General features: G+C 34.6%; 2 protein-coding genes across 3 annotated transcripts; one reads left to right on the top strand and one right to left on the bottom strand.

The window, feature by feature from the left end:
* Positions 1–2,190: 2,190 nt before the first annotated feature.
* LOC135833943 (fatty acid synthase-like) lies at positions 2,191–15,187 on the top strand. The gene is made up of 34 exons (XM_065347774.1): positions 2,191–2,511; positions 3,345–3,497; positions 3,593–3,763; positions 3,840–4,040; positions 5,713–5,951; positions 6,035–6,265; positions 6,341–6,541; positions 6,626–6,757; positions 6,838–7,071; positions 7,167–7,356; positions 7,429–7,655; positions 7,756–8,060; positions 8,164–8,308; positions 8,548–8,652; positions 8,746–8,836; positions 8,921–9,175; positions 9,254–9,421; positions 9,503–9,666; positions 9,766–9,951; positions 10,087–10,332; positions 10,509–10,699; positions 10,766–10,957; positions 11,038–11,101; positions 11,871–12,047; positions 12,154–12,333; positions 12,465–12,666; positions 12,825–13,005; positions 13,100–13,212; positions 13,298–13,560; positions 13,712–13,979; positions 14,052–14,329; positions 14,404–14,634; positions 14,701–14,892; positions 14,975–15,187. Exons 1-34 carry the CDS (start codon positions 2,367–2,369, stop codon positions 15,086–15,088), a joined length of 6,435 nt encoding a protein of 2,144 aa, XP_065203846.1. The 5' UTR covers positions 2,191–2,366; the 3' UTR covers positions 15,089–15,187.
* Positions 15,160–21,835, bottom strand: LOC135833944 (uncharacterized). Of its 2 annotated transcripts, XM_065347775.1 has the most exons (15): positions 21,680–21,835; positions 21,289–21,528; positions 20,986–21,198; positions 20,685–20,858; positions 20,294–20,587; positions 20,040–20,214; positions 19,834–19,954; positions 19,256–19,337; positions 18,792–18,993; positions 16,894–17,110; positions 16,541–16,803; positions 16,055–16,404; positions 15,799–15,969; positions 15,556–15,628; positions 15,160–15,476 (listed from the first exon to the last, which is right to left on the bottom strand). In XM_065347775.1, the coding sequence occupies exons 2-15, from the start codon at positions 21,525–21,527 to the stop codon at positions 15,303–15,305; spliced, it is 2,748 nt and encodes a 915-aa protein (XP_065203847.1). In that variant the 5' UTR covers position 21,528; positions 21,680–21,835; the 3' UTR covers positions 15,160–15,302. The 2 variants fall into 2 exon arrangements, with proteins under 2 accessions (XP_065203847.1, XP_065203848.1); XM_065347776.1 differs by lacking the exon at positions 21,680–21,835 and having other exon boundaries at positions 21,289–21,673.
* Between the last annotated feature and the right edge of the window lie 108 nt (positions 21,836–21,943).

The raw sequence follows: 21,943 nt of genomic DNA, 5'->3' as shown, positions 1-21,943 counted from the left end.
TTGGAGCCTCCAGCGACTTTTTGAAAATTCTTGAAGCCTCCAGCAGATTTTTGAAACTTTAAATTTTCATAAAATTTCATCAAATGGAGATGGAAAGCTGAAATTTACTTCGCAGACTACATGGTGGTTTCAAATGGTTTTGAAGCTTCCAGTCACTTTTAGAAAATTTCAATTTTCCAAAAAACCGTCATACAACCTTTCAAAAAGTCGCTGGAGGCTCCAAAACGATTTGAAATTCACCAGCAGTCAACTTCGTAGCGTATTGAAATTAGTTTTTAGAATAAATTTCAGCTTTACAACTCCAATTTGATGGAATTTTGTGGGAATTTCGAGTTTCAAAAATCTGCTGGAGGCTCCAGAACTGCTCAAAACGGATTGAAACCGTTTCCAATCGATTTGGCATGTCGAGAATGGGGTATATCCCAAATTTCAGCTCTCTTGGTCAATTTGGTAAAATTTTGATTTTTTCCCTCATTTTTGGCCTAAATTAGATTTTCAAAAATTCACCAAAAATCTAAAAACGCACTGTAGCACTTGAAATTTTGACAGGTGATGAATTTTTGCATGATCTTTCGATCTATCTTTGTAAGGTTTGAAAAATTTTCCGAAATTATAAAAAAGTGGTTTTCACGTAAATTGTAATAAATATAAACAAATTCAAATTTGTAAAGGGGACAATCATTGAACTAAATAAACTCATCAAAAGACAACTTTTAAATTGAAAAATTAATTTCTCAACTTGAAAATTTAATACTTTTCCACGTCATTTTTTTAAGACCTCTTCCTTTGAAAATGAAAAATAAAATTAAAAAAAAAACTATCAAAACAATTTTTTTAAGAAAATGTAAATTTTCGTATTAATAAGTGCGCCTATTATCTGTATAATTCTAAATTTCAAATTTGAAAATAATGGGGCTGGGAAGAGGACAAATTTTATTTTGCCTGGGTACTGTTAATGCTAAATCCACCCCTACAGCTACCTGTGCACCATAAATTCCACTCGATATTAATCCACGAGTTCAATCTTTTTTGCAATCAGCCATTTCGGTGAATGCTTTTTTACTCATTCATTAACCGAATTAATAATCGAATTTCTCGGTTAATGATATTTTAAAGAGAAACGTACCCACTAACAACTGATGTCAGCGCGCATCCGCAGAAGAGAGAAAGAGCGAAACAACCTGACAATAAGGATGAAGAGGGTGGGCAATACGGTACGTGTTGTTTGTTAAGTAATAAATAATAACATCCCTTTTTCTATATTAATGCGTTAAGATAGGGTGAACATCTTTTCTAGATGCCAGGACGCGGGGATGCTGTTTAATGACTAATGTAACTAACAGCCAGGTAATTGTATATTGTGAGAAATATAGCACATGATTTAATAAACGATTTTAGCTACGCAATTTCGTTTAATGGCCCTCATCGGATGCGGTCCTATTTTACTAATATAATTCGAAACCACTTTAAAAACACCGAGTCGTTTATCATGGATGCTTTTATCAAGACACCCTGCTCGTCGATATAAGCAAATATATATAATTTTTTTTTAATTCATCGTGCCTTTGATAATTCGCGTTGTATGAGAGTATGAAAGATTCTTGTTATATCACTAATCTGTCGTTGCCTCTGTCCCTTTACACGACGAAGAGAGGAAAGTAAAAAACTGCGATTTTTTTAAAAACGATTTCAAGAGCACCGAATTAAAAAAAAATGAAAGTAAAATTCGAGTTGCAAATTTGTACGTATTTAACAACGTTTACAACCTACGGACGTTGGTGCATGGTTAATTAGACTCGTAACCAGCATTGGTATACGATTAGCAGCGCATCGATACATATTAATGATACATAAACAACTCGATGCTCGATGCGCCCCTTTCATTCATACCTCGTAAGTCGTAACTGATTAGGTTGTATGCAATGTAACATTGTACGTATGCCGTATGTACTTCCTCCGATGCGACAAAGGAATTTCTCAAAAATTTCAATATTAGCCTTTAATTGGAAAAAGAACGGAACATCTGTGTACCTTTTTACTTCAAACAGATACCAAGGTCAGTAATTGGATCAGATCACAACCGACAAATCCGTCTAGAGGGCAAAGAATGCTTGAATATTTAAAGCCTCCAAGTTCGGGTCAAAGTTCACGAATACATTTTCTTCGATCCGCACCTCAAGCGTGAGGAGAAGTCACTTCTTGTTCGCACGTCGTCGTTATCAGATCGGGTGGTTGTTTTTTTTTTTCATCCTGGTGCATTTGTACGATTATTTTCTAGATATATATAAGCGGTCGCGTGTTCTCATAATATATGGTGTTTCTACGTTCGAAGGTTTTATTCGTTTAAGAATCTTTGCCCCATTGATATGGATACCGAAGAGGAATTATACGATGTGGTTATATCCGGAGTGAGTGGAAAGTTTCCATCTTGCGATAACTTGGATGAGCTTAAGCAAAAGTTATTGGAAAAAATTAATTTGGTTACGGATCAGAATTGTCGCTGGAATAAGGGTGAGTACAATTATCGATAATATTGAAATTGATACGATGACTAGGTACCTATAGACCTACCAGAGTTGCCATTCATTCATATATTAGAATACCTGCAGAGTGTATTCTGATTTATCTGGTGATTGTTTATTTTGGCAATGGAAATTTTTTTACTGCGTCCGAGAAAATAGACAAAACAGAGCTTACGTAGCAAATGTTTTGAAACTATAAGTAGCTTAGGTAAATTGATTCTTTATTGTGAAGATTAAGTCGAAAATTGACGCCAAATCTATCGACCTATTACGTCAGTAGGCCTGAAGAACTGAGTTAGGTTTTTTCTCTAAATGCACACGATGAATGGCGTGCCAAAAATGTGATTTTCAAACTAATAGCTTAATTTGTGCAGTTATGAAAAATTTCCGAAGGCAACTTTATCAAAAACTTCAGGGGAGAATTGAAATGATTAAGAATTAGAGTTTTGATTCGATTTCAAAATGAATATCTTTAATCTTTCAGTTCATCTACATATTTTTCAATTAGGGCATCAATTTATTTTACCGCGACAATGCAAAGTTCAAATAAAAATGAAACCGAAGAAAACCCACGATTCTGAGAAATAAATCACCTTGGCCTTCGGGTAATAAATCGAGTAAAATTTCAAACCTTGTAAAGTGTCATTACACGACAAGTATAGCACATGTAAGTTAATGTAGCGAATTACGATGCAAATTTGATTCAAACAATGGGTAAATCACTGCTGCATAAATTACTTGGCGAAGTACATAATACTCGTTCAAGTATAGATTGAAATTGCGCCATAAATTGAATAAATTTGAAACGGATCAATTTTTTAGACGAATGGAACGTGCCCTCTGCAACTGGACAAGTAAGCGTGGTGAAAAAATTCGATGACACTTTTTTCGGTATCTATTCCGGAGTGGCCGGAATGATGGACCCTTTAACTAGGGTAGCCATCGAAAGAGCTTACGAAGCTATAATGGACGCCGGTAAGTGTCTATTTCAGCGATCACAAATCTGCGATGAAAGTGATGGCTTAATATAGGGGGTTTTACGAGCATTATTTTATATTTCCTGTATTTAGGAGTGAACCCGAAAAGCCTGCGAAGTGCTAATATCGCTGTGTACACCAACTCATGTATCAGTGATTCCGAAGCTGTCGGCTGCGATGAAAAATTAACCGCCAAATTTTGGTTGCTGGCTCATGTCAGAGCTCTTTTGGCTAATCGTATATCTTACGTCTTGAATTTGCAAGGTTGGAAAATGTTGTGTACTGATTTTGTCGTGAAAACGATGGCAATCGATATCTATATTTTTGCTGTATCGTGTAGGTCCGAGTTGGACAATCGATTCAACTTGGGTTGGAGGAATCGAATGTTTGAAATCAGCAGTGCATGACATTAAAGTTGGACGTGTGGATGGCGCTATTGTAGGAGTATCGAACGTCATCATGTTCCCCGATCTATCTCAGCACTGGTTAGGATTAAATAAATTGAGTCCAGATGGCACGTGTAAACCTTATCAAGAAGATGGTAATGATCTAGCCCATGCCTCCTTGCATTCATGGGTCACTCACTATGCCACGTCAATTTGATCAGTTGATCGGCAATTCGAAGTCGTGTCTTTTAATTTCGTTTGATTTTTTCCCCGCAATATCTACCGTTCAAAATAGAGAAAACCATCACTGGTTCGCCCCTAGCTCACTCAGGAAGTTGAATAGGAGGGGGAGGGCTTCGTTTATTCCATAGCTCAGAACTCGATTCACCGTTCAATAAGTTGAAATCTGATTCAAAAAAAATGTTTTCAAATTATTAAGAACTTGAAGTTGAATTTTTCAATTGAAAACATCGTTACGATAAACGTTGAAAAAAGCAAAAACACTTACTTTTAAAAAATGCAAAAAGTTCCATAAAATTTGATGCATAAAAATACCAAAAAATCCTCGAAAATTCCAAAAATTGCACAGATAATTTCGTCAAAACACGTTAAAATGGCATAAAAACGTTTTAAAAAGCAATAAGATCAATAAAAATTACAAAACACTAATGAAATGAAGAAAAATTTGCACAAAACGTCATAAAACATGTTTTAAAAAATGAAAAAATACCTTCAAAAACATTAAAATTGTCTCAAAATTTGAAAAATTGATAAATTGGAAAAACGTTCACAAAAATTGCATAGTGATAAGACATATGTACTTACTCATTTAGTTGAAACCCTATATGGCATAAAAACATCACAATCAAAATTTCTAAGAAACGTAGTTAAAACATGGATTGTATGAAAATAGGCAGGTACTAGAAAAGCACTAAAATCACCAAAAATTACTTAAAATGGGCAGAATTTGAATGAGATTTTTAAAAAAGTGAAAACTGCAAAGAAAAAAAATTTAAATCACAGTTAAAATGGCATAAAAATACCTAATTGGAAAAAAAGATTAAATTCGTTTCATTTTGACTGATAAAATCATCACAGCATAGATAAAAATCTACCTATCAAAAGGGCAGAAGAAAATGCTGAAAATGTAGGTATTAAAACCATCCAAAATTACCACGAAAATTATTTGCATGGAGTACCTACGTATGAAGGCTTTCAACCGAGTAGAAATTCGAAAATGACTCAGCAAAGGTAGTTTTCGAGTTTCAGTGTTGAAAAACGTGATAAAATTGAAAATTTTCTGTCAACAATTTTAAGCAGTAAAAACGTTGTTTTCAAAATCATTTTGGGGTAGAATAACTTTGAATTTTCATGAATTAACACAATAAAGGTAGGTATCGATTTTGAAAAAAATTGGTCAGAAATTTGTAAAGGTCGTAAAAGAAAATTCAGTGTGATTTTTTTTCTTTTTGACGACCTATGCCTTGCAATATCTTTTTCAGAAAAATAGCTGCATCGTCCTAATTTAGATACCTACCGAAGTAAACGCAAATTTCCTCAAAAATATTGATTCCGCCGAGAAAATAATTTTCTTCAACTATCCTAGAGACGAATGACACAGTAAAATTCATTCTTTTAATGAACATTCACTCTGGATAGTTTTCTTTATTGTTCGGTAGGCAGGTACCCAAGTGTTGTGAAAAAATTGAGCAGATGAATCAAAAAGCATGTCTTCGAAAATTGAATTAAATTGATCGAGTTGATGTGAAATGGCCAAGTTGATCAACAAAATGGATATCTCATTAATGGAAATATTCAACTTTTTAGCAAATGGTTATGGTAGGAGCGAAGGAGTGGTTTTTCTATTCTTACAAAGAGCCAATGAGGCGAAACGAATTTACGCTCATGTTTCTCACGTGGATGCTACTTTTTGCGGAGAAAAGGCGAATACATTTCTAAAACCTCGAGAGGAAGCTTTCGCAGACTTTTTCAAAAAATTTTACAACGACTATCCCGTACCAATGGATGATATTGCGTATCTCGAAGCCGATGGCTCGGCTGATAAAGTAGGCAATTTTTTATATTCAAACACCACTTCTTCGTTTGAAGTGAGATGGATAAATTTTATCGAAGAAGTTTTTTATTTCAGTATTTAGATGAAATCGAACTGAACGCGATTGGAGACGTTATTTGCAGTCAACGAAAGGAAACCTTGCCAATTGGGTCGGTTAAAAGTAATCTAGGTCATACGGAAGGATCTGCTTCGTTGATGTCTATTGCAAAAACTTTAATTTGTTTGGATTCTGGAGTCATTCCGCCCAATTTGGATTTCGATAACCCTAATAAAAATATCAAAAAATTGCAGACCAACGAAATGAAGGTAAATTACGAGCAATGGCGATACCTATACTCATGATGCATAATTCACGAGGGGTTTTCTGTTCACTCGTCGTAGATTGTCACCAACCAGATTCCCTTTCCAAATGGAAAGTTGGCAGCGGTGAACTGCGTCGGGCTTTGCTCGTCTGTTGGCCACGTGCTATTGAAACCGAACTCAAAAGAAAAGAAGCTCGTAGTGAATCGAAACGAGCAAATTCCTCGTTTAGTTTTGGTGTCAGCCAGGCACGAGCCAGGAATCCTTGGCATGATAGATAAGGTAGGTAACTGGGTACCATTCTTATAGTAAAATAATTCACTCGTAGTTCAAGTTGAGTATATCCGTTCGATGTATCTATTTTAGCTGGAATCTATGCCATACGATGCCGAATATTTTTCCATGATCAACGATGTTTTTAGAGAAAGTATGACTGGACATTTTTATAGAGGATTCACTATTCTCGGAGCTACAGAAAAAAAGATTCATTTTACTTTGGTAAGATAAGTATCTTCACGTGGATGCGTTTAAAATTACCATTTTTGAATTTTATGATTTGAAACGAACATTTTTCATAGGAATCTGGAACCGTCCACAAGCGACCAGTATGGTATGTATTTGCTGGTATGGGATCTCAGTGGCCTGGAATGGGGGCAGATTTGATGAACCTTCCTGTTTTCGCTGAAACCATTAAGGAACTGGATTCCTATCTGAGACCTTTAGGAATTGACATAGTCAACGTCATCACCAGTTTTGATCCTACTGTGTTGAAAGATGTTGTCAACAGTTTCGTTGGAATTGCTGCTGTTCAGGTACCTCTACCTACCTATTTAAATTTATTCTAGGAGGATTGGAAATTCCCACTTTGAAAAAATGAATGCCTGTAAATTTTTTTAAAATTATACAGATAGGAATGGTAGACGTGTTGAAGGCAGTTGGCATAGAACCAGATGGAATGTTTGGACATTCTCTGGGTGAAAATGGATGCGCATATGCTGACGGATGCTTTACAAGATATCAGACCATCATGGCAGCTTATTTCAGAGGAAAAGCTTCTCAAGAAACACCACTGAAGAAAGGATTGATGGCTGCTGTTGGTAAGCTCAACTACACAATAGAAAAAAATATCCAGACAAAAACAAGTTTTATGCGAAATTTTTGTGTAATAGGTTTAGGATACGATAAACTCACCGACCTACCCGAAAATGTGCAAATTGCCTGTCATAATTCTGCGGACAGTACAACGATTTCTGGACCTCTGGATGAAGTTCAAGCCTACATGGATGAGTTGAAGAGGCAAAATATTTTCGTACGAGCTGTAAATTCAAATTACGTGGCGTATCATTCGAGACAAGTCAGACCACTAGCACCTTTTGTCCTCGAGAATGTTTCAAAGGTACCTATATAAGACCTATTGGCAATCATTTCTTGAAGAAATCATTTTTTAAATGAATAGAACTGTGAAATTATTAGCATATTTTCAATTTTCATTTTAGGTGGTACCAGAACCGAAAAAAAGATCCTCTCGTTGGATTTCCACATCAGTTCCTGAGCAAAACTGGAACACCCCCGCAGCTCAATATAGTTCAGCTCAATATCACGTCAATAATTTCTTGGGAACAGTTTATTTCGCCGAAGCATGCGCTCATATTCCCGAGGAAGCGATTGTGATTGAAATTTCACCTCATGGATTGTTTCAAGGTATTTTGAAAAGAACTGCTCCAGAATCGTGCTTCTGTATCCCATTGGGCAAGCGAGAAATCAGTAGCCCGTTGAATTTCTTGCTGAGTTCTATCGGAAAGTAAGTAAAATGTTGTCGATATGAGAAAATATACAGGGTACCTATCTCCATAAACGTCCTAATGGTTTATTTTAGTGTTGTAATGTCTTATTTGTTATTGTAGGCTTTATGTGGTTGGCTTGCAACCTGATGTCAATGCTATCTATCCTGCTGTTGAATACCCTGTCGCGAAAGGAACGCCTAGTTTGGCCACCCTGGCGACGTGGAATCATGAAAATGACTGGGAATTGAATGTTTATCCTGATACGGTATGTGCCTTTTATCTAATTCAATCTGCAGCCCAACTAGTTAAAAGTGCTTTAGAAATCAAACTTGATTCGCATTTTTACGCTGCGAAAAATTCAGTGGGCTTTGAATTTCCCCAGTGATATAATATGAGGTGGTCTCTAACAAACCTGAAATTTTCAAAATGGCTAGCACATCTGACACCTCAAATGTAATTTATAAGTGACTATTTAAAGTCAAATTATTATTCTTTTTTTTTCAGTCAAAAATAAAACCATTGGAAATCAGCCTTCGAGATCAGAAATGGAGATTTTTAACAGGATATAAAATTCAAAATAAAATTTTAGTGCCATTTACATTATTTTTGGTAAGCAATGGCGGTAGCTTTTGTACCTATCTAGTTAGAATCTTATTTCTATCCATCTTTTTTCATGCGAATGTTTTTCTTCTGCTTTTTTAGTTTGAGACTTTACAAGCTTATGAAACAAATGATCCTATTTTGGTTTTTGAAAACGTCAATATTGAAAATTTTGTAGAGGTTACTACCAACAGTAAGTATCATTTTCTTATTTCCCCCTCCCACTTCAACACTCTTCATACTTATCTAACGATCTTATACTCGTAAATTCGTCTAGATTGCGTTTCTGTTTACACTCAAGTTCAATACGGAAGTGGTAATTTTGAAATAACACAAGACAACACCGTAATAATGAATGGAACATTGAAATATTCGCAAGAAAATCTTACACCATACGAAGAATCCAGCGAAAACGATCTCAACGATTGCATAACATTCAATCGAAACGAAATCCAAGAAATTTTCCAACAACATTCGATGTACTTTTCACAACAATTCAGTCGCATCGTTGAAATTATATTCACCAACGAAGGTATATAAGTTGTGCACCGCCCTCACATTCACATAAAACATGAATGATCATCGATCATGAACATTTGATTCATTTTAGGATGTCACGCTTCATTGATTTGGGAGGATAATTTATCATACCTAATCAACACCATTGCTCACGTGATAATGCTTTACGATTTGTGTACCAAAGAAAGTGGTGCAGTTTTGCCTTCTTTCTTCCTTAGATTGGCTATCGAAATGGAAAAATATTCGAATATGCAATCAGGTAGCTAATGTTCGAAAATGATTTGGAGAATTTTTGAATTATTTTTTCACCGTCCTCTAACCCTTTCTGCTCAAATTTTAGGAACCGTGGTCAATATTACATACGATAAGAACACAAATATTGTCAAAGGACCTGGTTTAGAGTTGGCTGGTTTTCGAACCACTTTTATACCTGCAACGTCGAGTAAAAATGACCTTTTGTTACAAGATATACAGTTTGTGCCTTATAATAATCCTCAGACTCAGGTTGGATTTGATTTTTTTTTTGGTATTTTTAATTCGTGGAATCATTTCCATTAAAAAAAAAAATTTACTTACCTGTCTATCTTTACTTATGTATTTTAGAGCATTGAAAACTTTTTCAATTTATGCGGTCAAATTATTGGTGAAACATTTTATACAGAAGTTGAGTTGGATAAGAGCGATAAATTACCTCCGGTCAATGTTATTCTGGCAAATGATCTCAATGAAGATAAATTTCATATCAAATTGCTTCTGGAAATGTTATACAGAGAGCTACCTGAAACTCAGGTAAGTGTTTCATGCGTTTAGGCTTTAAAATAAAAGTCTGTTGCTTGACAAAAAGCCAGTGGTATAAAATAATGACAAAATAATATAGGCCTAGTTGATTTTTAGTAATCATTCAATTGGTCATTATTTTGACAGATTGATGTTACGGTACACGATGAAAAACATTTCAAAAATGGTAAAAGGCGAAGTGCCAAGTACAGCAAATACTTCATTGTCTGCGAAGAAACCGAATCATTTGCTAATGGACTGTCTCAAATTGGCGATTTAGCCGAAGATGTATTTCTGTTATGTTTTGGTAAAAAGTCAAAAACTCTCGACCAATTCATCAAAATAACTGAAGAAGATACCAAGCAATATACCATGTCACTTTGGAAGAAGAAGGTAGATGATTGTTAAATATATAACCTATGTTACAAACATAAATATCTGTAGGTCTCTTCTTCCAGGAATATTAAATTGTAAAAATAGGTACTTAATACATAGGTACCTAAATAAATACCACCAACCTGCATTTGACGACTTCAAAAAAATTTTACCCCGAGGTTTTATTTTTTTAGATCCCCATAAACGAAAATGTACTGAAAATTTCACCTTACAAAGATTCTCATTGGTTAGAAGACTTGGAAGAAGATTTATATGGTGTAACATCTCAAAAATCTATTTTGTTACAATGGAATTCAGATTACGTGGTTGATGTTATGGACGTTATCAATCAAATTAGTGCAGCTGGACCAGTTCATTCCTTGAGGTTTGTGCCGATGATCGGGTTTCACCTTGGAGACGAATATTTTCATTCTTAAATTTTTGTTTGCAGATATCTTGTTATAATGGATAAAGACGCCCCTCCATATTCGAAAGATTCCGAATTTTACCAAAGTCAATTGGAAAAGGGTTTGAAGATGAATATTTACAAAGATGGCACATGGGGCAGTATCAGACATTTATCGTTAGTGAGGACATTGTCTATGTTGACGGATATTCAAAAATTCGCTTTGAGAGCTAAAAAGTAAGACTATGATGGTACATTTTGAGTCTATGTGGCATGCAGGAGAAATTGAGATAGATAAAGTTTTCTTCTGTTCATAGGTTGAAAGACATCAATGTAGAGTATATTTCTGTGCATAAATCTTACCAAAAAACTCGATATCCGGTGAGTAGAGCAAGATTTATGGTGTATACTTTGCATAGTAGGTTTATTCGTCTCTTAGAATGACTCTTTTTTGTATACCTACCTACACTTCTGATTTTTTTTCGATTTTTCTGCTCCTGTCTCTTGCTTTGACGTTGTTGATTTTTACGAAAAAAAATTCCTGAAGATGTTAACTTTTCAACTTGAAGAACTTTCCAATTTTGTGTCAGAATGCTTCTAAAAGAAGAACTTTTCAAGGAAAAAAATTTCTTCAAATTATCGATACGACGACTCTCTGGTTCCTCCTCCTCCTCCCCTTAAAAAAAAATAAAGAAAATTAAAAATTCAAGTCTGTTAAAAAAAGTTGAAAATTCTTCATTTCTGGTTAAATTTCTCTTACATAGGTACCTGGTACCTACATAATTATCCAATATTTTTTTCAAAGAAAACCCTTCCTCAGACTCACCAACAATATTGGTCTCTTTGTATAAGAAGCTCACCCAAATTTAAAATAATGAAAATAATGAAAACCAAAAAGAAAAAAAATTTTAATTTCTGATCAGAATTGTTTCGAAATTTTGAAGAACCCTTTCTTGTAGATATCAAAATAGTTATAGGACCAAACAAAATTGAAAAATTCTGACAAAAAATTTTTTTTTGGATATTTTTAAACATTTTTAAAGTTACTTTCAAAAGTGAAACTTTCAAACAAGAGCCACCCTCTGGTCTCTATATTTTGGTACCTACCTAATAATTTATTGTTTCATTAGAATGATTTCGTATTTTTCAGTTTGATAACAATGTTTACGAGTTTTCGGGCACAAAGATTTCGAATAAGCGAAAAGTGATGGGACTTGTTAACTTGAAAGATAACGATACCAGTGATGTTAATCCTTTGCTCAGCTGGTCAGTTCCTGAGCAATGGTCCTTAGAAGATGCGGTTACTATACCATTAACTTACGTTAAAGTTGGTACCTTACAGTATTTTTAAAAACCATATTATACCACAACAAAAAAAAATGAATTTTGTGCCAACAGAGAATATTTACTATTTATGTATTTATTCTACGCAGGCCTATTATGCTCTGGTAATACAAGGAAAAATGGAAAGCGGCTTTCAAGTTTTGGTCCACAATGGCCATTCGATGTTGGGTGAAGCGTGCATAGCTATCTCATTAAGCTTAGAATGTGAAGTATTTACTTCAGTTGACACCAATGAACAGGCAAACTACTTGATGAAGAGATTCCCAAAAGTACGCGAGCCACTCATATTTTCAAACTTTCCACTCTAATGAAATTTCTCTATCATTTCTCTCAGATCATGCGTTCAAAAATTTATAGAACTCAGATTGGTAATTGGTGATTACATGTTCTTTCATTTCAGAGCGAACATTTGCTTCGAATATTTTCAACTCAAGAGAAACAAATCGACATCGAAGTTCTGAAAGCTACCGGTAGCAAAGGCGTCGATATTATTGTAAATGCTGAAAATGAAAGACAAGTCAAACAATCGGCGTCGAGTTTGAAGCACTTTGGTGTATTTATTCATTCGTCTCAGAACGATGTCTTGGCGAAATCTGAACTTGGTAGGTTAATTTAGCACCTCATTGTCTTGTATTTTCCCCGTTATTTTAAGCAGGTATAGGTAAAGATGTAATTAAGTAGGTCAAGGTAGTGCATTTTTCCCTATGTCGGGATCACAAAAATAATTCTGTGCTTTTCATAACTTTTTTTTCTGTAATAGGAATGAGTTTCTTTTTAACGAGTGCAACTATGCATGGCCAAACGAATCTGTCACATTTACAAAGTCAACCCCATATCATAAGTCAACTGCAACGATTGGTGGATGCAGCTTTAAAATGTAACATTATCACTCCTTTCCAAAGAACAGTATACGAAGCCTTAGATGAGTTGCAAATTAACAGGTTGGCTGAAAATTTTCCAGTGCCAAATTTATCATACCCATCTTTGGAATTATGTAGGTATCAGTTTTCACGAGTTTGTTTTTACATTTTGCAGAGCATTAGCAGAAAACGACAGTTCCCGTAGTTTAGTCATTAAAAAAATTTCCGAGCCAAATCAACGCAGTGATGTATTCTTATGCGATTCTGAAAAAACATATTTAATCATAGGTAAAATTCATCATAGAAGATTATCTGTTATTTTTTTTTTTTTTGCTAAAAAATTTAAAATTTCATTTTGTGATTTTTTTTCTAGGAAACAAAACTGAAATTTGGTTCAGTCTGATAACGTGGCTTTTACAGCATAATGCCAGGAAATTAGTACTAATCGAAGAAACTTACGATGAAAATGATTACAACCAGTTTCAAAAACGATTCGAAATATTTATTCAAAATTATCCAGATTTGTCCACAATTCGCTTATCATCGAGCTGTGTGAATAATAAAGAAGAAACCATCGACATGATTCGTACTGTTAATAATTTAGCTCCTTTGGACCTGGCTTTTTGCCTATCACTGGTACCTATAATTATTTGTAAATTTGAGACGACTGAAAATTTAAACTATCTACTCGTAATTCTACTCGTCAAATGAGCCCATAATTCGCTCTCTCGTTACTAAAATCACTACTTTTTAAACAAATTCTTTAAAAACTGTTTTTTTTTTTCAGGATGAAGAACAAATGAACAACCTAAATAGTGGACTAACGCAATACGCCGATGAATTAAGGCAATTAATATGCCTACAATGTGATGCCTCCAAAGTGAGCGAAAGTCGACATCAAAAATCACTCCCTGCCTTGAACATAATTTGGGACAGAAGTATAACCGAATCAGCGTTCCTGATCAGAAGTATTGAAAAGATTGTAAATAGCTGTTGGAGTCTAAATTCACCTCTCATATATATGGCCGATTCGTCACAATTTTGTTACAAATTTGGTAAGCATCTATTCCCCAAGAGTTGATTATTTTGAAAGTTGAATAGATCGACTTGATTGAATCAATTTCCAGATCACTCGAAGCTGACCAAAATTGGAGAATTTTTGCCCCAATATTCGGAAATCGATTGCTTTGAAAATAGTTTCTCGACGACTCCTGTTTTTGAAAAAGTTGTCTCCAAGGTTTCGGATTATGACACGAGGACGCAGCTGTTTCCGATTTTCGTCATACCAGGATTGCACTCTAAACGAATCCAGCCCATTATTAAAAATCTCATGTATCCTGTATTCTGCGCTAAATCGTCACTAGCCTATTTGTCACCCAGAAATACCGCCATGTTATTAATTCAGGTGATTAGCAGCTTCTTTATGTACAATATCAAAAATGGTTCGATCGCTATTGTACCTGTACGTTGTTTTTACAGGCTCTTAAACAAATCCAACCTACTGGACCTTATACAATAATAGGCGAATCGTGGGGTGGTGTTGTGGCCATGGAGTTGACATCTTTACTCGAACAAAACCACGAAGATCGAGTCCAACTTATTCTCATCGAAGGCATTCCAAAAGATATGCAAGATAAACTAACAGTTTTGGGAAAATTCGGAAGTCGCGAATTTTTAGATAATTTGTGTGAACTTTGCTTTGACCAAAAGGTAAATAGTCTGCTCGAGTGCCAAAGAATTTTTACGCGCTTTCCTCAACACCATATTTAATTTCAGATCAATAAAGCAGTGACAGAAGACGATAAATACAATATTGATAAAGATCAAATGAAATTTTTGGAATTACTGCAAAGGAAACTTACTTCCATTTACCACTACTCGCCATCAAATTTGAATATCAACAGTCAAGTGATCGCTGTCAAATCATTAGATGATGATGTTCTGAACACGTATATCAATTTCGAAGGGGTAAGCAACATCTACTATAAGTATGAGCCACCTTATTGAATTGAAATTAATATGGCTAAATAAATATCATGATTTTTTTCAGCTTTATGGACCTCACTTAGATTTGAAAATTTTTAAAGAGGAAAAATACATCGATTTACTCGAAAGTAAAGCTCTATCGACAGTCATCAACGATAACGTGTTATTTAAATGGTAGTTAAAAGAAACTTTTTTTGTACACTAAACGCACCTTATTATTTTTCTAATTTGATAAATCATTTGTATTCGTGAAATAAATAAAAAATTTATTTTAATACACGGGTATAGAAACCTAACCTAAACGTCGTTCTTAAACAGTATGAAGTAGAAAAAAGGTAGGTAGGTAAGGTAATAAGCAGGTAGGATAGTTATTTTAATGAGTATCTTATCTTCTAATACCCGAAGTATTTCTCAGGTGTTTTGAATACTTCGTTTAGGAATTTTTCGATTTCAGTTTGAGTACCCCTGGCCCACGTTTGCTGTTCTTGCAATCTTTGCACGTTTTCTTGAACAAAGTTCTTATCTTGATCTAATTTGGCGGAATTTGCTTTTAGGAATTCGATGACCTGTAATAATTGATGAAGAACGGTTGTGTGAAAATGTTTTTAAAAAACGTTTCAAAGATGTTCATCAAATCGTACTTACTTTTTTGCTCATTTCTGGACATTTCAAATTCTTGATAGATGCTGAGAGGATGGTTTTGAAATGAGTTGGGTATCTGATACAAAAAAAAAAGGTTTAATTATTAGAAAAGGTACTGGATGTTAGGAAATTTTTTTTTCGCCCCCATCCCCTACAGTTGTTACCTCAGGTGAGAAAATCACGTCATGAAATTTTCAACCCTCTTACTGAAAAACAATTTATGAATAACGTTATGGATCCACTTACTTTTTCTTTATATCTTCGAAATTGGCGGCGAAGAACTCAAATAAAGCTGCTGATCCTTCATCCGTTTTCTTTACAAAATATAATAAGCTATCTAAGCTTTCAGGAGTCCTAGGAGTATTTTGCAAAGATAAAGTACTATTTTCATGATTTTGGAACACTATTTTTAGGAACCTGTCAAAAAAAAACAAAAAACAAAAAATGAAAAAAAAAATTATGAGATTTAGCAATATTTTGAAAAATTCAATCTCTTTCTTACGTATTTAATGCTTGTTTATTTTTGGTACATCCGGCTAAAATTTTCATCACGTAGTTACGATCGCAATTTGAGAAATTTTTGTAAGCTGCGTAAACTTTTTTAGTCACTTGGTACCATTGATCGTAAGTAGCATTCAACATGGCACCGCACGATCCAAGTTTCAACGATATATCAGGTTTGGTGATATTATTCAATAAAAGTTTATAATCCGCTGTCCGATTACAAACTGCAGCGCCATTGTTGCATAAGTACTTTTGTACCGATTCGCGTAAATCATTCATCCAAAAATCGGTTTGCGTTTTGTTTAAGAATTTTTCGTACACGGCGGTCAATTGTTTGACAAACATTTTCTGTAATAATTAATGTTACGCAATCGTTAGGTATTCGATAAGCATCTAGCGTGTAAAAGGTGCCTATCTAGGTACCAGGTTCGTAGAACCTTGATATTTTTCTTAGAGAATTAGCCTACTATGGAGTTATACCAACCGTGACTAATTTTTTGGCGTTTCCAAAGAGACGAGTTTCGATATCTCCAATCAAATTCACGAATGTCTTCCACACTGGTAGGTTTTTCTCGGTTGGTTTTAGTTTTGGTAGGTATTTGATGTACTCGGTGTAATTATAATGGTAGGAATGAGCCAATACGTGTAAGTCGATTAGCAGCAACGTTCTGTATTTCAATGGAAGTGATTCGAATTTCTCGAAAACCATGTCCCAGTTACTTTTACGATATTTCACGATGTAAGGACCTGAAAAAGTAAATCAGAGCGTTATAGAATACTTATATGCAATTAAGAGGGGTTATCTGTACATAACATCAGTTTTTCTGTGGCACCTACCTCGTATTTCTGAATTGAGCAATAAAATTTCCTTTTGGCTGAAATTGGTCAATGCAATGGCACGATTTCGTGTTTTGGCCCAAACAAACGATTTTTGTTGACTCGTGAAGTTTTCGTTTTCCAATATCAGCTGAATTGGCACTTTCCACAAAGGTGAACCGGTCACATTGGCATAAAGTTTGCTATCGAAGAATGTTGAGGTGTACGCATAGGGTATCTGAATGTGACAAAATTATGATTAAATTCATTGGAAACGCAGTTGAACCGTTTTGAGCAGTATTGCATGGAGCCTCCAGCAGATTTTTAAGGCTTGGAATTTCCTTGAAAATTTGGAAAAATTAATTTTACTTCATGCACTTATTTTAAGATGCTGAGTTGAGCAAAAAAGGTTTTGAAACGCAAGTTGATTTTGGCGGTTTTTATGACAATCTTTGAAAATCTGGAATTCCCAAAATTCAACAGGAAGTTTCAGAACGGTTCTAAACTACCTTCAATCGACTCAGCATGTTGAAATTAAGGTGTAAAGTAAATTTCAGCTATCCAAAGTCATTGGGTGAAATTTTGTGGAAATTTCAACTTTCAAAAATCTTCTATTAGAGGTAGAACTGCTCAAAATGGTTTGAAACTGTTTTCAATCGATTTGGCAGGTCAAAAATACTTAAGTTGCACAGCAAATTTCAGCTTTGCAGACCAGCATGATGAAATTTCAAGTTTTTTTCCTCATTTGTGGCCTAAATTCGATTTTCAAAAATTTACTAAAAATTCAAAAATAAACCATATAGCATCTGAAATTTCGAATAGAAAATTATTACTTTGGCCAAATTTCGACTTTTCACTTTTTAGGTAAATTTGGTTAAATTTTGATTTTTCTTGTTTTTGGCCCAAATTTAATTTTGTAAAAATTGATAAAAAATTGAAAAATGAAATTTAACACCTGAAATTTAGGATAGTGGTGTATTTTTGCATGTTCATTGAATTTAATTTGATTTTGTCTGGTTCGAAAAATATATTTTGTCATTTGGAATAGCTTCCTTGTGAGAGCCTATCATTACGGAAATCAGGCTATTTATTCCAATTCATAATCAAAGATTCTTGATTGTTGAATTACCCATATCTATGAAAAAATTATTCCTGATTTAAGTTTTTCTGAAATTCAAAAAAGTGACATCAAGAGCTCCACAATTTGAAAAAAAATCAAAAAAATGTAGTTAATGAATCCTCATTCAAAAATTTTAGTTTCATGAAGACGAACAGGCCGCTAAATTGACGCCAGATTTGTACTCAGCAATCTGAATAATTCACAAATTATCATCAAAAATGCAAATAATGCCTAAATACTCTCTCTACTGCAATGGTATTTGCACCACGTGTTGATAAAATTGCATAACCGGTTTGCCGTAAATATGAGGCGTACGTTTTTCGAAAAGGAACACTCGAATTTGGCCCCGAATCGAGTAAAAATTTAGATCAGTGGTGGTTTGTCGACGCGGTGAATTCGTTCTCGGCATCGGATTTCCTCTCTAGAAGGCGTTTCTCACCCAGAAATGACCAATTATTGGGCTCAAAATTGAGTCAAAAAATCGTGTTCAAAAATTAAATTTTTCATAACGTTTTCCGAGTGATTTGAGGTCGCTGAGTACGAATTACTGATTTCCAGTTGGGAAAGCGAATATTTTCAGCCCCCCTATTCCCCATAAAAACCAAAAATTTTGATGAGGGCAAAAAAAATTGCCAACATTTTTTTATTCGTGGTCTCATTTTAAAAATTATTTCAACATTTTTTAGACCGAGGTATCAGTTGAAAAATGGGATTTTGATCTACTACCTCACTACTTATTCAATTTAGTTAGGTACGTCTCTCTTGTTAGTCTTCAAATACATTATAATTATGTTTTTACCTGACGAATGAAACCACCAAACGATCCGTAGAAGTCGAAATCGAATTCTAATAAAGGTATGGAAAACAGAGAATTGTTGATGAAAGGTTTCACGATTTCCTCGACCGATTGAGGAAAATCTGGTACATCAAGAGCTTCGTATTTCATGGCTATGTGAGTAAGATGTCTCCAAATGTCGTCATCTTTTATTGGATTATGATTGCTGAGTCATAAAAAAGAAAAGTGTAAAAATCTTTTCTCAAAAATATACCTTAAATTTCACAGCTCGAGAATTCGCTTTAAAAATGGGCGGGATTTTACACCACGATAAAAAACGGTGTCAGCACGACAAGCATAGGCACTTTCATGGTGGAAAAGTCATTAATTATTGTCCATTCAACTCTTGTCAATGTAAAAATGCTTGTTGTGATGACACATTTTGGGGGGGGGGCAAAAAATTACTTCCCTTTAAAAATTAAACGTACCTCTTTGATAATAAATCACCTAAGCCTTCAGAGAAGAGTTTTGGTCCAAGAATGGCCTTCAGCATATTGAAAACTAAGACATCTAAAATAAACAAATTAACGATGAGTTATGAGAATATTTATGTTCATTTTTGTAGGTAAGGTAGGTATCATTATCATATTATGTGAAATAAAAACTACCCAACTTACAATTAGATATTAGGTAACGTCCCAATTATGGGTCATAGGTCTTTAAAACGGGTCAATTTTCAATGTTACCATGTGCCACAGACAAATAATTTTCAAGTCCCACTGATCAATAAATACCTGGCTGAAGTTGGTAGTGGGAATGCAGCCGAAAAAAAAAACGTGTTTGTAATGAAGTGTCTTTTTTTTACAATGAAAATTTGTGACTAGGTAGGTACTCGTATTTATGATTTCAGTTCGTCAATTTTGTTGAAATTTTTTCAAAAATTCAAAATACAGTATTGGAAATTAAAATTACATTATTTCTAAAGAGCTCGTTAATGGCCCATAATTGGGACGACGCCTTCCCCACTCTAAATAATACCCAAGACTACAGTCATATACGCACATACCTCTGAAAACAAAATAACATCCGGAAATGTTTTGATTTCTGTTCCATTCTTTCCTGATCAATGAATGATAGGCATTACTGGTCATCATGTCGTAGAAATCGTTAAATTTAGAAGCGTTCGACTAGAAAAAATATCACCAAACGTAAATTAATCGCGATGAAAAAATTACCTATCTCACAATTTAAAATACACGGATGAAAACATACTTTTTGAATGAGTTTTGGGGTAATATCATACATAGCGAAAGATTTCAAAGATTGGATCATCGCAGATGCATTCGGATTGATGCTGTGAACTCGATAAGTTATCCATTGCGAGCTGAGAATGTAAACTAGATGTTCCAGAGTATAATGAACACTAGAGGCGTTTGGGTTGCATTGGCTGTGAAAAGCAGGCGTTATTTCCTCATTATAGTCGAGATTATTTTTTTTTAAATTTATGTATAGTGTTGAAATCTTACCTCACAGTGACTAAACTGAAAGCTTCGATGGAGATATTGGCTGATCTGGGAATAACAATAATTGTCATACCATTTCCAGGCATCAGTGTACCGTAAAATGCTGATAGGTAATCCATCATACAGACTAGCATATCACGATTCAAACCATAGGGCACTGGTTTACTCGAACATGTTCCATTCTCTTGTCGACCAACTTGATAAATTTCGCTATCATTTGAGGCGATCAATGCGAATGATCGAACGGAGATGGGAATAGTTTGCCAATACGTATCTTCGTAATAATCCGATCTTTGACTGTTAAAATGGTGCAAAAATTCACAGTGAGAAAAACCACCTCAAACAAAAAGTTCGACGAGGAAAAATTGAAGTAGGTACTTGAATAGGTACTCACGTGCTTTGGATGTGCGAGATATTGGAACGTGAAATCGTTACCAATTTGTAAGATTTTGGACGAGCGATGGTTAAATTAAAGGTAGCTTTGTGCGGACTTAGTAACGAATCGAAAATGCACGGGAAAACAGCCTTTGATGAATTTTTTGTCAAATCGATGACGAAGAATGACGTTCTGCAAATTTCATTGGTACATATTTTTCTCAAATTTCAGTCGGATTACAACCAGGAAAATAAATATCGAATACGTACAAATGCCTAAAGATTTGAAACTAGTAATAAATGTTGATCAGTTTACTTACGTCTTATTAGTTTTGGCCTGATCGTGATTACGACTGGTCACATTAAACGCGTAAATAGAAGAATTCGCTGACGTATTTTGAGGTTTAATGGCTTCAAATCTGACGAGAATTATAAACGTTCGGTTTTTCGTTAATTTCTGATTAACGTGAATATTCAAACCGTCCGGTTTGATTTTCTCAATTTTTGTCACAATAAAGGACCCAACACCACCACTGAAAAAATTTCCAAAATATACCAATGCTGGCATCTATTACCTATATGGTTCTTTATGCACATGGAATAATGGTGTGTGGATAACTCACGTTGCGTTTTCTGGTAAAATGGTAACATTTTTCACAACAATCGAGGGATCCGCCGATAACTGGACGATATCGGTTTTATTTTCCGCATGAATTTTAATTTTAACCGAGCCACTGAGCGTTTTGTTGAACGGATCGACGACCAAATGTAGGTCATAATGTTTTGGTATCAGTATACCGTAGCAAGAACTTAAGACGAAGGAAAGAACTACGAAAACTGCTGAACGAGTTAAAGACCCCATTCTATAAAAACAAAACAACAAAAAAAATTAACTCGAGACTCGAGTCGAATGATTACGCGAATTTTTGAAAAAATTAAAAAGGCAACATTTTCGAACACAGGTAAACTAAATCCGAAAGAGGAAAAAATTGATATAGGTGCGCAAAAGCTTACCTCGAACACGAACTAAAATATTGCGCAAATCACAACATGTTTATATCAACTACCGAGCGAAAAGTATACCCAAATCGAGTCTTTTAGAATTCGGTGTCGACAAAAATGGTGATTTGAGATTTGGCAGGAAGCATTTAATCACTGCCACGCTGTTGTATACTTTTCGTGTTCAATTGTAGAAAATTAACTTCGCCTTTTTTTCTCATTTCGATCATGAATATGACCCTGACGATGTGAAACTTTTTTACTCATTCTTAGAAGGAA

The sequence above is a fragment of the Planococcus citri genome, chromosome 2, assembly GCF_950023065.1.
Source record: "Planococcus citri chromosome 2, ihPlaCitr1.1, whole genome shotgun sequence".
Lineage (NCBI taxonomy): Eukaryota > Metazoa > Arthropoda > Insecta > Hemiptera > Pseudococcidae > Planococcus > Planococcus citri.
This window is presented reverse-complemented; position numbering and strand designations above follow the sequence as displayed.

Coding starts and splice junctions, on each gene's coding strand:
- LOC135833943 (XM_065347774.1), top strand. CDS start 2,367: ATGGATACCGAAGAGGAATTATACGATGTGGTTATATCCGGAGTGAGT. Junction 8,309..8,547: donor TGAATGTTTATCCTGATACG/GTATGTGCCTTT, acceptor TTTTTTTTTCAG/TCAAAAATAAAACCATTGGA. Junction 9,667..9,765: donor ATAATAATCCTCAGACTCAG/GTTGGATTTGAT, acceptor TATGTATTTTAG/AGCATTGAAAACTTTTTCAA.
- LOC135833944 (XM_065347775.1), bottom strand. CDS start 21,527: ATGGGGTCTTTAACTCGTTCAGCAGTTTTCGTAGTTCTTTCCTTCGTC. Junction 20,859..20,985: donor CAGGCCAAAACTAATAAGAC/GTAAGTAAACTG, acceptor TGAAATTTGCAG/AACGTCATTCTTCGTCATCG. Junction 20,215..20,293: donor TTCAGTTTAGTCACTGTGAG/GTAAGATTTCAA, acceptor TGCTTTTCACAG/CCAATGCAACCCAAACGCCT.